General features: G+C 34.0%; 1 protein-coding gene across 1 annotated transcript in view; it reads left to right on the top strand.

Moving 5' to 3' along the window:
* The window catches only part of LOC136039891 (neurobeachin-like protein 1), a 182834-nt gene that overhangs the window by 165630 nt on the left and 2667 nt on the right, over window positions 1–14537 (top strand). Inside the window, exons 26-30 of the mRNA XM_065723869.1 lie at window positions 203–396; window positions 1227–1408; window positions 5057–5274; window positions 11162–11299; window positions 13522–13673. Of these exons, the coding sequence (XP_065579941.1) occupies window positions 203–396; window positions 1227–1408; window positions 5057–5274; window positions 11162–11299; window positions 13522–13673 (884 nt within the window). The remainder of the gene's footprint in view (window positions 1–202; window positions 397–1226; window positions 1409–5056; window positions 5275–11161; window positions 11300–13521; window positions 13674–14537) is intronic.

Below are 14537 nucleotides of genomic sequence, written 5' to 3'. Positions count from 1 at the left end.
AAATACAGAACCAAAAAGGAAACATTTTCTTGAATTTGTTCTATCATGTAATTGTTGCATCATTAAGAAATGATCTTCACTTTTTTTCTAAATGTTTCAGCTGTTTGTTATGTTCTTTTTCAAATTGGGTTCTGAAACATTCATTTCCTAGCAGGTTATCTTTAATTTGCAGGAGAAATTTAATGTTTCATATTTGTTACAGAAGTTCACTGACGCTTCCTCTCAGTTTGTTTGGACCGCTTTCCCGTATCGATTCCGTCCCCTTCTTAGTGCTCCTTCTACAAATGAAAACTTAGATTTCTTTTGTGTCTCGTCGAAAATGAATTGCACAGTATATAAAATGCAACGTAGTGCCAAAACAACATTAGAGAGAATTACCCCCACGCCAAAATTTGGGTACGTATGAATGATTTGCTTACCAAAACCTATAAGCTTTTTATTTTCTATACCATTCAGACTTCTCTTCATTTCGAAAATATTATTTTACTAAAAAAGAACTGGTCGCTCTATTGGCTGCATACAAGATGACCCCTGTTGTCTTGTGAGCCAACGTTAATTTGTGTCATTTCGACTGTTATTTGTGAATGTTACATGTTACAATATGTTATTATGTTACATGTTATATGTTACAATCCGCTAGAATTCAAACTTAAAAAATACTAATATTTACTTTCTTACAATGTTTATTCTTCGTCTGCCTCTCAATATGATAGGAAGTGCAACTAAAAACGAGTCCTATTATTTAAAGTTTTCAATTAGGGCTATATCCCATTTTGATTTGGGGATTGTCTATACACTTTGGGAGTGGAAGGGTTAATCATTGATAAGATATCTTAGCCGTGGAACAACTGAAAAGTTTGTTGTTTTATAAAATTTATCCAAATTTTATGAAGGAAGGGGGCTTGAACTTGGTAGGTATTTAATATCCAAAACTTTTTTTAAGGACTATTTAAATTTCTAATTTTTAAGGTATTCAGCCATTTTAAAGTACAAAAGGAACGGGTGTTTCATTATTACACTTAATAAAAAGCTACGTTCTATAGTCACTATAGTCTTTGCTGTCTATTGGAGAATATTCGAAGAATTTTCTAAACAGTTTATAAATATCTGTGTGTAACTTACCTGTTTAATTTACTTGGTTTTAATTTCCAAGTTTCCGTTTTTTTTTTTTTTTGGTTGTTTCTTTGTGATGCTAAAAATTTCGATAATTCATGTGAATTTTTCAGGAAGGAAAAAAATCTACAAGTTTATTTGCACCCGAAGATTAAAATGTCTCCTGATTTATTTGCTGTAACACCAAACGGCAAGCACTTGCTAGTTGGTGGATCATGGGACTCAACATTACACATTTTTTCAGTGACAAAAAACAAAGAACTGCAAATTGAATTTTGTATACCTAAACACAAAGGTAGGAGTCAATATTTTGTCCTGAAGATATGCTTCATCAACAAATCCTTTTTTTGTTTAGTTTTGCTGCTTCATAATTCTATGCTGAAAACCTGCATATTAAATTATACATTGGTTATTTTTGTATTCATTGTTCTGTGTGAACATACATAGTTACTTAGAACCGATTTTGAGTTTCACGGATTTACAGACAATCAGACCCACCATTTCCTTGTCGTTAATTAGATCATTTAAAATAAAAATTCATTTTTCATTTATATCCCATGTAAGTTCTTAAGCCGAACTGACCAGACATGACAATAAACAATCAAGAGAGATAAAACTCTAAAAAAGAAAACTTCAAACGAGACGACGGCCAGTAGAATTAAAAGACTAAAACAACGCGGATATTTCGCCTGTATAAAACAAGGCGTCTTCAGCACAAGATAGAAAATTAAAAGAAAACTAATCTAAAAACAAATAAAAACCACCACCAAATATAATAAATACAATTGTCGCTACTTATCCACGTAGGGAAAAGCAGCTATGCGAGTTACTTCAATGAGAATCAAAGAGCAACTGAGGAAAATTTATGAAAATTGAAACTTAGTTAATTATTCTGTTGCGAAATAATCCTTTTGTAAGCTAACATTGAAGCAACTCTTTTTGGTCTAGTGGGTAATCTTGTCCCCTGGTGATTGTGTAAAATTTTAATTCCCCCATCGACTATTGGTTCATTTTTTAAAAGAATATCATAAATTGGGTCAATATTTAAATTCCCTGTGTCTCTATTTATTGAAATATTAGCAAATATATGTTTTTTAATTTCTATAGCCTCCCTCGCCCACTGAGAAAAACCTCTATCATTAGAAATAGCTGTAGCCTCATCAAATTGTATAAAATGTTCAGGATAAAAGAATGTGTGTTCAGCTAGAGCCGAAACAAAAGTTTCGGGAGGCTTTCTTAGTTGTAGGGTTTTTTCTATTGAGTAGCGATGCTCAATAAATCTTTCAGTAAATTGTTGGTGAGTTCTACCAATATAAAACTTTCCACAGGAACAAGGAATTTTATATACCCCACTAACTAAATCCCCCCGGGTTAAATCCTTCCCAGAATTAAGAAAACTACCTAATGGTCTCACTGATTGGAAACAAGTATCAATGTTATGTTTACCCAAAATTCTTTTAAGCATCTCCCCCAAAGTAGGTACATAAGGTAAAGAAATGAAACGTTTCGGTAAGTCCAATTCTGTGCACTGTGAAACCCCAATAACCCTATTGTTGTGTTTAATGCGTCTATTTTTTATTATTTTATCAATGAATTTAATCGGGTAACTATTACAAAATAAAACATCCCTCAAATATAACAATTCAGAATCTAAAAACTCCCGGGAACAAATTCTGAAAGCTCTATCCACCAGTGCAATCACAACCCCTCGTTTCACTGAGATAGGGTGGCAAGAGTGAAAGTTCAAATACCTATCATTGTGGGTAGGCTTTCTATAAACTGAAAAAAGTAAATGGAACTCACTTTTGATCAATAAGATATCCAGAAAAGGTAGTTCATCACTTTCTTCAAACTCCACTGTAAATTTTACGTTTTTGTCAAAACTATTTAAATGTTTATGGAAAAGGTCTAAAGACTCTAAACCGTGTTTCCAAATGCAGACCACATCATCCATGAATCTGCCCCCGAAACAAGGAGAGAGCCTAAAACTGTGTATGGCGGAGGTTTCAATAGAAAACTTTTGAAGGTTTTTGAAGGAAAATGAAAAAAATTATCAAGACCGACCATAGTAACCTGTGTTAAAGCAAATTAAAGTAACGCGCGAAAGTTCAACATTTAAATTTAAGATTTAAAATTAAAATACTGGTATTACTAATAACTCATTGCAACACTAATCTGCCTGAAGTCAACACAGTCCCACACGCTCATCCATCCCAATTTGTTGAAAGTTTAATTTTTCGCTCTTCCCTCATGAAGTTACGATCTCATGCAAGTCCTTTTTTATGACATCTTCCCACGTTATTCAAAGGCGATTTTCTTTTTTTAGCCCTATAGGGATGGCTCAAAAGCATTGTTTTTTGAAATTCATCATCCTTCATCCCTAAAATTTGTCATAGACCTTTCTTTCAAAATTATCCTTAGACAATTCGGCTGTGATAATTAAAAGTGTGACTTATGCCATTTTGGTCAAAAATAAGTTATGCGTTTTTCGTGGGTAAACTCAGCACGAGGAATAGAATGACGTAGTCAGAATTATCCTATCTTGTACTGTTACGAAGATAAAAAGAGACATAAGCCAGTTTTCACAGAAGAAGATTATTTTATGACGCTGTAATGGCATTTGTCTTCTTCTTCGTCAAGGAAAAAGGAGACGTACGCCAAAAATTGATTAATTTTGACTTCAGTCAGAATACATTTGACAAAAGAGGATTATTTTATCTATGAGGAAAAGGAGACATACGCCATAACATGGAACAATTTTGAATTCGCTTGGAGTATTTAAATTCATTTTATATCATTGAAACGAACATAAAAGTTGGTTTAGAATATTCCCTTTATCTCCATTAGTCTCATTCTTCAGAGCGACCACAGCTGAAAAACTCTTTTCTGTTTTTTGGCTTTTCTGAAAAGTTACAAAAATGGCGTGCGTCACACTTTTATTATCACAACTGAATTCCTCTGTAAAACATCTAGCATTATCTTCCTCAACCTTAAGAAGCACCCACATTTCAGAGCCATGTTTGACCTCTGTCGTTACCTTGGCTTCCCATACTCCAATCTTAGTTCGAAGACTTATCTTCCTATTCTTCTAAGCTTTATTCTAATGTGATGCAATACCCTGCGCTATGGCTATTCTGCTTTTTACACCTCCACTTCATCCGCCGTCTTTACTAATATTTCTATCCAGGTAAGGGATGCCTCTACTTGATCAATTTTTTCGGCGCCTAACGTCACGTTTTCATCTTTATTTGTTCCAAATCTAATCGATTTAGACTTCTTAGCATTAGTTTCCAACCGATTATTGCACACTGAACTTCCTAAAGCTGCAAAAATGTATTCATGTTGCTAACAAAATAAACTGTGATGTATTTAGTTTAAGAACTCTTCTGACGATCATATGCATTTGTCTTACAAGGTTAAAGCATGAAATCAAACCGTTTATCAGCTAATGTTTTCTTTCGATGGTTTGGAGTTTTAAGGATAGGTGATTTTGCTATAACACTTTACTTTTTTGCTTAAATATATGTTTCGTTAAGAAAGGATAATATTTTTTGACATTAAAATATTTTATTAAAATTATTGATTCGTAAATAACTAATGATTGTATCGTTTTTTTCAAGAATAATTTGATAAAAAAAAATGCGACAACAGGATTTTTCTGTAGCAGGTCGATTATTACGGCTACCATAGTTCGAAGAAACTGAGAATGTTTTCTTTTAGTTTCACCCGTCATTCAAAGCTTACTTTTAACCAAAAGTATACTTTTACTTTTAGAATTCCGTTGTATTAAGATAGTATTCTTTTCAAATTCTGTTCTTTTTTCTTTTCTCACCATTTTCCTAATTTTTTTCTTTTGCAAATTCACATGTAGCAACAGGACATGATTGAAAGTTCCATTCTTTATTGAATTGTAGTTATTTACATCTATTATTTGTAATTGCAGAACCTATTACTTGCATCTCGGTTGATGGAATTGGGCTATACTGCGTGACTGGGTCGATGGATACTACTTGCATAATTTGGTCTATTTCAGAACTTACTGGCTTAGAACCATCACGCGATTCTATTCCTAAATGTTGTCATGTATTAATTGGCCATAAGCTTGGACTGAAGAATGTTGCCATCTCCACAGAGCTGGATTCAGTTGTTTCTAGTAGTATGGTAAGGTCTTTTTTTCTTTTGTTTTTCTGTGTGGACTGATGGTAGGAGTGAGGGGATAATTGTTAGGCTATCAAGTCATTTTGAAGCTATAATTCTTCTTGCTTACGCAAAATCGGTCAGTTTTATCACCCTTTCTCTTATTGACCTTCCGACCAACCATTTCCATTTTAAGTTTTTTCATCGAATGTTTCCCCTTAAAACCAAGTTTAAGGGTCGGGTACTGTTTCTGAAAAGTATTTGTTTAGATGAAAATTGAGTTGCTAACTCTTCAACCGGGTAGTTTAATTACCAGAACTAAAATAATTAGTGATACTTTGCCGTCAGATTGATACCTCCGCCGTCTATGCTTTTATACTTGATTGTCTCTCAGAATTGTGTGCTCATCTTTATCTTTCCTAATTTTAAGGAAGAATGCATCAAAATAAACTGGAAAATTTTCATTTACATTACAAAGAGGGTAAGTTGAAGATGTTAGGGGTATCCTCTATCTTCCCCCATGGAAGTACCCCTCCTTTTCTGCTGAAAATTCCCCTCTGACGGTGAATCCCCCCCCCCGTGCGGTGTCCAGCTGTGTCAGAATAAACCAAATTTAAAATTGACAGAGATACTCATTCTAAATAAGCAAGCAATAGCTTAAGCAAAGAAGTTTTTCAAAAAGTCAGCAAGTTCTGTTCACAAAAAAGTGTTGGATATTATCCACTAGACCTACATCAGAAGGTTTTCCAGTCTGAAATACCTTTACTTTCATGGACTACCTGACTTTAGGAGCGAATGTGCAACCTTGCGTCATTACTTCCTCAGCAACTGGAGTAAAAAAATTATTAACTAAACAAAAAATACAATCAGTCTCTCTGTTCTCTGTTACCTATAATAATGACAGTAGTATCCCCATTGATACCACAACGACACAGGTATCCCTTCGAATCCCGGTGCTGGAGCTTTTTTTAAAGTTCTTCAAGACGCCGGTATTATTGATTATGCACACTCTTTGCTAAGTAATAGGAGATTGTTTACCTATGCAAATTTATCAAGGATGACGTAATTTCGCGTGACTTGTTTTGTTAGAGTTTACGCAAGATTTGATCCGCTTATCTCAGTAATATTTGTGCATTGGAATAATAAATACTTAAATCTTATTTTAAAAAGTAAATATGAAATATTTCAAGAAGATGTGTGTTCATGATAGCGTATAGTCTGCAATGCTGACAAGGAGAAATATTTAAAATATGAAACAAGTGCCAATGATAACACTATAGGATATATATGCGTGCGTTGTCACGAGAGCGAGAGATTAAATTTCGAATAAATTCAACTGTTATAATGGTGGATCTGCGAGAGTAACATTGCCAGAGAAGTTAGTGTTGAAAGAGAACGCAAACATAAAAATAATAGTTGATGGTGCTTGCCAACTTCTTGCTTATGCTGCTGCTGGTAACACGTTACCAGTTGATAAATCTTATCTCCATCTCTCTCGTATTAAAATTCAATGAAAGGTAACAAGAACAAAAGTGTACTCCCGCAACAACATCATGGAGTATATCCTGTCTACATGTCGAAACTGCAATCTATGTAAAAATAATGTGGTAATAGACAGAGAAATCACTGGCAGAATAAAAAGGGCACTGGCAGACAATATCACCAAGGAATATAAAGATGAATTGATAAAAAACAAACCCCCTGCAAATGTTACTAGCAACATTGACAGTTTACCAACAGATACATTCAATGAACCATGAATCACTATATGAGAAAATAAATGAATCTGAAACAGAAAATGTTTCAAAACTGTCAAATGTATTCTTGTTAGATATTAAGTTAGTTACCGCTCCTATCTCTAAGATGCCAATAGGTGACCAGCTTAACCGGTTACCCGGACTATTGGATGGTGACGAGAAGATAGAAAGGATGTTCATTCTGTAACTTTGTTAGTCTATAATCGACAGTGAGAGTGTCAGGATTATAAAATGAATAAAGCGGACAGTATGAATAATTATAGGAAATCTATTTACTTTGGAAAAATGGTTAATTTTAAAGTATGGTTTTCAAAAATTGTCGGTGTAGAACTTCAACCAGAGAATTATTGATGATATAACGAAAAATTAGTCTCCAGCTTTGGAATATTGTCTGAGACTTACGTGTCGTGGCCCCAAAGCATTTAGTCGATTTATTGACATACTAATCGAAACAAAACAAAATGATATTGCACATTTGTTTGAAGATTACCTGGAGTTTCAATTACTCTTCCCATTTCTCTAGTGTTCCAATAGGCGATCAGCTTAAGCGACTTGTGATAGCAAAGAACATTGATTTTATCGATCAAACCTCAATTTCTTTTTGGAAGTGACCCAATCAACAGTGAAAAATGTTCTACCCATGTCCACTGTGTTTGTGTACCTTGGGCAGCTGGTTATCCTGTGATAATTATACCATTTTTGTTGACTGTGACGAAAAGCTCAGATTAAGCAATGCATATAAATTGCATAGAGGATATGCAGTGCAAATTAAAGAGTTTAATTTCTGTCTTGAAGATGTCTGTCACACTAGGGGTTTGCTATGTTCAAATTGTCACTATGAGAAGTGTGGTCAATGGAAAAATATTTACCCTTGTATGATTGGTAAAAAAAAACACAAAAAGGGATTTCAGTTTATTTTTAAGAGATTGTTATCGTCATGGTTTTAAATTGTTTTTGGAGGAAGAACCTGTTCTACGCTTCAATTTTTGGAATGATAAGAGAGTCTTGTTTTTACGACGTTGCTCTGAAGACAATGGGACTATGATTTCAAACCTACTGATTTTTATTTGGCTGTTACAGAAAGTGATTCTTCATATGAGAATATCGTGTTTTTCATTGCTTCAAATAAGCAAACTGAAACACGTGAATTCTATAATATGAATCAGAATAGCATTATTGACTTTACAAAGACGTAAAATAAAAGTGAAGTGACATTGTATTGTTGAAAATATGATCCTGGCTTAGCATATCAAGATGAGTACAAGCTGAATCATGACGAGATGCCATCACTTATCGTTGTCGACGGTTACCTATACGTGGAAGAAGAATTCTAAAGAATAAAGACTTTTATTGTACATATATATGGTTTATTAATAAACCAATTCACAAACATTTTTAAAGCACTTTACTCTCAGGGCATTGAAATCTGTATTGTGCAGGTAGGAAAGGGTATTTTCAATTATAAAGTCGTTTAATCGAGGACTGTCAACATAAATGCTGAGAAACTCACTGTAGGTTTAGCCACGAAATCGTAAAATAAATCTAGTAGTGCGTGAAAACCACAGCTTTTGGTCGATAAATCTTGTACTCGCATTTGATTTTGAATCAGAGATTTCGCGTTTTCCTCTAGAATGTTTTTGACGTAAGTTGTGTAGAATGTATATGGTAGGCCAAGGGGATCGAAAAATTCAACATTCTTTGCTTTTTGAAAGATGCATAGCCCGTCTTTACAGTTGACGGACTACTATTAACAATGATAATGCTATCGCTATCGTTATAAATATGTTCAAGGAAATCCGAGGGCATGCAATAGGTTTTGTATTTGGAAATATACGGATCCAAATTGAATACATTGATTATTCGATTTGTGTTCATGGTGTCAAGTCTAATAGAACACTGCCATCGGGGGTAGTTTCCCAATAGGTTTCAAATTGATTTAGCGAGATTAATGCTATGCTCTCCTTCACTGTAATAGTTACTGAAAACCCCAAAAGAAGAATATTTACTGATTTACGTGACAGAAAAGTTAGAATTAATGGGTATCGTAGACCGTAAGTATTTTTATTCCCTAATTGAGTTTTTGCTGTTATATGTGTCTTTGTTCTTTCTATATTATGTAATAATAGGCAAAAACTTTTTGCCGATAGATATTTCATTCTTCATGCCTATTTCTTACAGATAAATCTTTGCACGTGAGCTACAAAACTATATATATATATATATATATATATATATATATATATATATATATATATATATATATATATATATATATATATATATATATATATATATAACACAGTTTAATTGTAATAAAAGAGCATTCTGAAATAAAGAATAAGTTTTTAGTTTTCTTAATAACTTGAAGCTAGTTTCATCATTTCCCCCACCCCACATTAAATTCCAGTTTAATGACCCGCAAGTAGCCAAAAAATGTACTACTTTTATGGCTTCAAAAATGGGTGCATATCCTCTCTTTGTTACAATATGAAGGGAGGAGGGGGTCTCACACAATAGTTCATTATTATTCTCAAAATGACCCTTGTTTACCTATTTGTATATACTATAAGAAAAAAATATTATCCAACCCTTCATTTAACGCATAAATAAGTTAAATTTTTTGTGAGCATCTCACGTAAAGATTAATCTTGCTAAACGCATTTAATTTAGCTCACAAAGCAGATGTTAAAAGAACATTTTTGTTTAAATTGGCTAATGCCAGGGCAGACATGCTGACAGGGCGGGTGATAGCGTGCTATTCACAATAATTAAGCTTTTACCAATATACTTGCCTACTGAATTTTAATGACATCTTTGCTTGATGCAGGCATTTGATGGCACGATTCATTTTCTTGGCTGTGTCTGACATTGCAATAATGTAATTTCTAAAGCATAGCATATTTGAAATGACTATAATACCCCGATAAATCTTTTTATTGGGGGACGGGTTAAGTTTTTACTTGTTATTTTCATACTGTGAACTGCATCAGCTTCAATTTGAGTATGCTCATCCCCTTTTTTTGTGGGAAAGGGGGTTATCCTTAATGTGTTTAGAACCTTACCAGCAAATATGTTCGAATCAAATTTTTTATAAAAAAAATTGTGTTGCACTATCCATCTCGAAAGTTAGACTGATGAAATCGCATGTATGGATTCGGGTTTTGTAGCCCCCAGGGGACAAAGAAAATTACCAAATCCATTACCCACTATGAGAATAACAATCTCTTGCCGAACGCTGTTTGTTGCATAACGGGAATTTTTGTTCATGTTGGAAATCAATGCGCAACGGGATGCACTTGTCTGTGATAGCAGCAATGAAAATAAAAGTCGAGAATCTAAACAAAGGCCTGTGTACCACCAAAAAAACTATGTCATCTACATAAGTAAATATAAGACTAAGATCTATTTTTAAAACCGGCGGTTCCCCACTTGACTGGCGAGGCCTGAGGGTTTTTTCCTTCATCTGTAGGTTTCAAACATTTGCATAAGTAATTTATGTACGTAACAAAAAAATGAGTATAATTAATAGCACCGGTGTCTTGAAGGACTTTAAAAAAAAGTGCCTGCACCGGGATTTCAACGGATACCTGAGTCGTCGCGGTCCCTTTGGGGTCGCTACTAATGAGTATTTGTTTTAGCACCTCACCCTGCCGATGACAGTAAATTCTAGCTCTTGATTAAATTTTACTATTATTAAAATGTTTTTAATGTCACTTAAACAGTACCGGATACTATTTTGGGAATTAGTTCTTGGTTTAGAAAACTGAGTTTTTGATTCCTGGTTGTGCTGTGTTGGTTGTGACGGTTTATGGGGATTAGATAGTTAAAATCTTAAGTTTTTACATATCGTGGTATAGTTATCACCGTACCCATGGAAGCCAAGGCCTACCTCCCCGTGCCCTCCTGAACGGTCTGCTGGATTGGAAACAGTTTGGGTTTATGTTTGTTAATCCCCATCAGATTCTTTTTTTCAAAGTAAAGTTGAAAATTTAAATTGCTACACTTTCAGTGCAAATAATGTGGGTTTGTTACTTTATCATTATATTTGCCTGTTTTCCTTAAAGAATCAATTAGAAAGTTTGATTGTGCCTCTTGTCGACTCTTGTTCTTATCAGAATGTTTTTGTGTAAATTTATGTTCTCGTTTCTTTTTAGAATTCCACTGTTCTTGTACATAGTGTTAAATCTGGAGTCTACAAATGGACGCTGCAGCCATTTATTGATATTCCACTTTCTATCAATAAAATCCAAATTGGAGAAGAAGGACAAGTAGTGTTTCTTTTTGAAAATAAGGTACTGATGTTATCAGTGTTTTTATTTTCCTAACATGTTAATTATTTATTTACAAGAATTATGATCTAGAAGACCAGTTCTCTGGGCATATTGAACTCCTGTGAATACATGCAAAACATAATATGACTCAATGTAATTCAGGCTGTCAAAATAAGCAAAATTAATACCAAAATGCAATATTGGCTACGTCAAACAGATAAACAATTTTATATTACCCGTCGTAGAAACAAGGCTGAGATTCTTCTCCTAGCCTGTTCACAGGTTTGCTGGTTAATTCGAAATATTTTAAGGCTTGTTATAACGCACAAATGCGTTATACATTATAATACTCTACATTATAATAAGCTTAATAATAGAATTGATTTGGGTTGATTAAAGCTATTAACTAATGAATAGATTGTATTACTTTCAATGAGTTGACTGAACTGTTTGTCTTCGTCTCTGTAATATAATTGAATTAAAAAAAACAAAAAAACAAGTTTTTTCAACTGAAAGGAAGGAGTAACATAACTTAAATTAAACATGAATTATTACGTGAATGAAGAGGATTTCCCCCTCCTCAACACCTCGCTTTTTGCGCTGAAATTTTTCAATACTTTTAAAAAGCTTCCTATTGTTTTAATTAAACGACCCTTGTGTTTCAGGAGTCTTTCTTAAAGAATTGGGACACAATTCAAACTTTAGTCTAAGGAGAATGGTGTTGAGGAGGGGGCAATACCCTTCATACACTTTATAATGTCTGTTCGTTTTAAATTTTAATGTTGCTCTTTACTTTCAGTTTAAAAACTTTTTTTTATTTGATTTCTGATCGTTTTTAAGTAATGCCAGGAAATCTGGCCCCGCCTCCACGAAGAAATCTCCATCCCTACTCAAATCCTATAGACAATTCAATCCCGGTTAAATTTTACTTGGGACAATTAGCCTTAGCAACTCCACACGTAAAATTGATACGGAAAAGAGAAAGCAAGAAATTCAAAAAAAAAATTTGTATAGGAATTCTGGCAAATTCCTCCAGTGTATAATTTCCCCCTGACAAGTTCACCTCCAGAAAACTGTTTTCACCAGAAAACAAGTTCACCCCCGTAGTAAATTCCCTAGTGGAAAATCCCCCAGCGAAAAATCCCCCCCCCACCGGAAAATGTATACATACTTCATGATAACAAATACTATGTGTAAAAATAGGGCAAATTTTATAACTTAAGACCTTTCCCCTGGGGGATGTTGGGGGGGGGGGTCATTTTATATCCAAAGACATAATTATTGGGCCTTTCAACTATGATGAGAATGATGGCTATCTCATAAGTTTGATCGGACAACTCTGGGAGATAAAGGGTCGGGTAGGGGGCCAGGTTGACCTCCAATCTTTTTGGTCGCTCCAAAAGGGCTCCGATACGATCGCCCCTGGGACAAACATAAAAAAAAACACGCATCCGTGATCTTTGTTCTGGCAAAAAACACAAAATTCCACATTTTTGCACATAGGAGCACGAAAAAATTACAGTAGGGTTTTCTGATACTCTGAATCTGAGGGTTTGACTTTCATTGAGATTATAATACCTTTAGGGTGTGTTTCCCCCTTTTTTCGAAAATCAGGCGAATTTTCTCTGGCTCGTAGCCCTTAATATATAAAACTAATCTTAATGAAAATTATGTATTTAAAATCAGCATAATAAGTCTATTCTTTTGATATGTCTGTTGATATCAAAACTCCGTTTTTTAGAGTATCGGTTACTATTTAGCCGGGTCGTTCCCTACTCACAGTCCGTTACCACGAACTGTTTGAATTCCCTTTTTCTTTCTATTTTTAGGTTTAAGTGTCAAAATACTTGATTAATTCTAAACCTTAGGAATTCACAATGCTATTCCTAAAAAACAAGGATTAATCCTAAGAATCAAAAGCCTTTTTGCCTTTCAACATCAGAATTCAGCGTCAATATTAAAGTATACTTCAGCACATTATCCTAATCCTTGTGGTTCCGCATACATTAAATCATCCTGGAAATTTATCCCCCTCCCCAGATCATTTGTGGATTAAAAATAAAAACCAGCTATGTGTCTTGTTTTATTTATTTATTTTATGTTCTTAATCGATTAGACTGTACAGGTGAATAAAAATAGATAATTGACAAAATTCGACAAAAATCGATAATTATATATGGGAAAGTGGTTATATCCCTCTAACTGTTTCTTGTCTTCTTTTTTTTTTCTTTTTTTTGTTCCAGTGCTCTTGTTTCGTGATCGTTTCAACAACATTGCATGGCAATATAATTAATTCCCTTGAGTTAGAGCGACAACCTACTGCGTTGGTTGTTGGACGACAACATTTCCTCGTTGCAGATACAGTTGGTAACTTGGAAGTGCGTCATATCTGGAAGTAAGTTCATTATTTCTGTAATCGAATCAGTTTACTTTTAAACCTGTTTTTTCCTGTAAACACTGTATTTAGAAAAAAAATTACAGACCAGTCGAGGAACTACAGTTGACTTAAAAATATCCCAACTTTTTAAGAATTAGTGTGTTTCAGATTTGTATTTAGTTTGCCAAAATGAAAACATGTTCCTATAAGTTGCCCATTTAATATTAATTTATATTTAAATTTTTGCTTTTTTCGTATTTTTTAACTCCAGTGTTAATTTTCAAAAAATATAAGCTAATTGAGAATGGGCCAAGTTAGAAATATACGTTTATATTGTTTATTTCGTATGAAGCTTCACTGTGGCTTGGTTTTCCGTGGATGATGCCAGTTCATCATTTCCCTTGTTTAGTGTGGGTTTTTGTGTGTGTGCGGGAGGGATGGATCCCTGCATTTTCGGCCATAGAGTCTTTTGAAGGGAATATGGTTAAATATTTGTCTCTTATTTTTAAATCTATTAATTGCTGCATGAATCTGTCTATCGAATGTCTTCTATGTTTGACTGACGTTTTTGGCGACCGTAAACTTTGAATGTTTCAAAGTCAAGGCCAAGAGATATGTTGCTAATTTCACGGACTTCTGGTTGCTCCTCAACCCTTTATCCCTCCTCCACACGAAAAAATAAAAACTTCTATTAGAGTTTTGAGTAAAATATGAAGCAATTTTACCAATCCCGTAAGTATTGCTTGTGCCAGTAATGAATGTCTTAAATTAAGTGTAAAGGACTATTTCAGAGTTAGGTTTACTTGCATTCCCAACACATGCTGGAATTCGGTTTGAGCGGGGAGTTAAGAAAAACAAGCAAAAAGCATAGAATATATGGAA

This window comes from Artemia franciscana, chromosome 2 (genome assembly GCF_032884065.1).
Source record: "Artemia franciscana chromosome 2, ASM3288406v1, whole genome shotgun sequence".
Classification (NCBI taxonomy): Eukaryota; Metazoa; Arthropoda; class Branchiopoda; order Anostraca; family Artemiidae; genus Artemia; species Artemia franciscana.
Note: the sequence above shows the minus strand (reverse complement) of the source record. Positions and strands in the feature narration are given on the sequence as shown.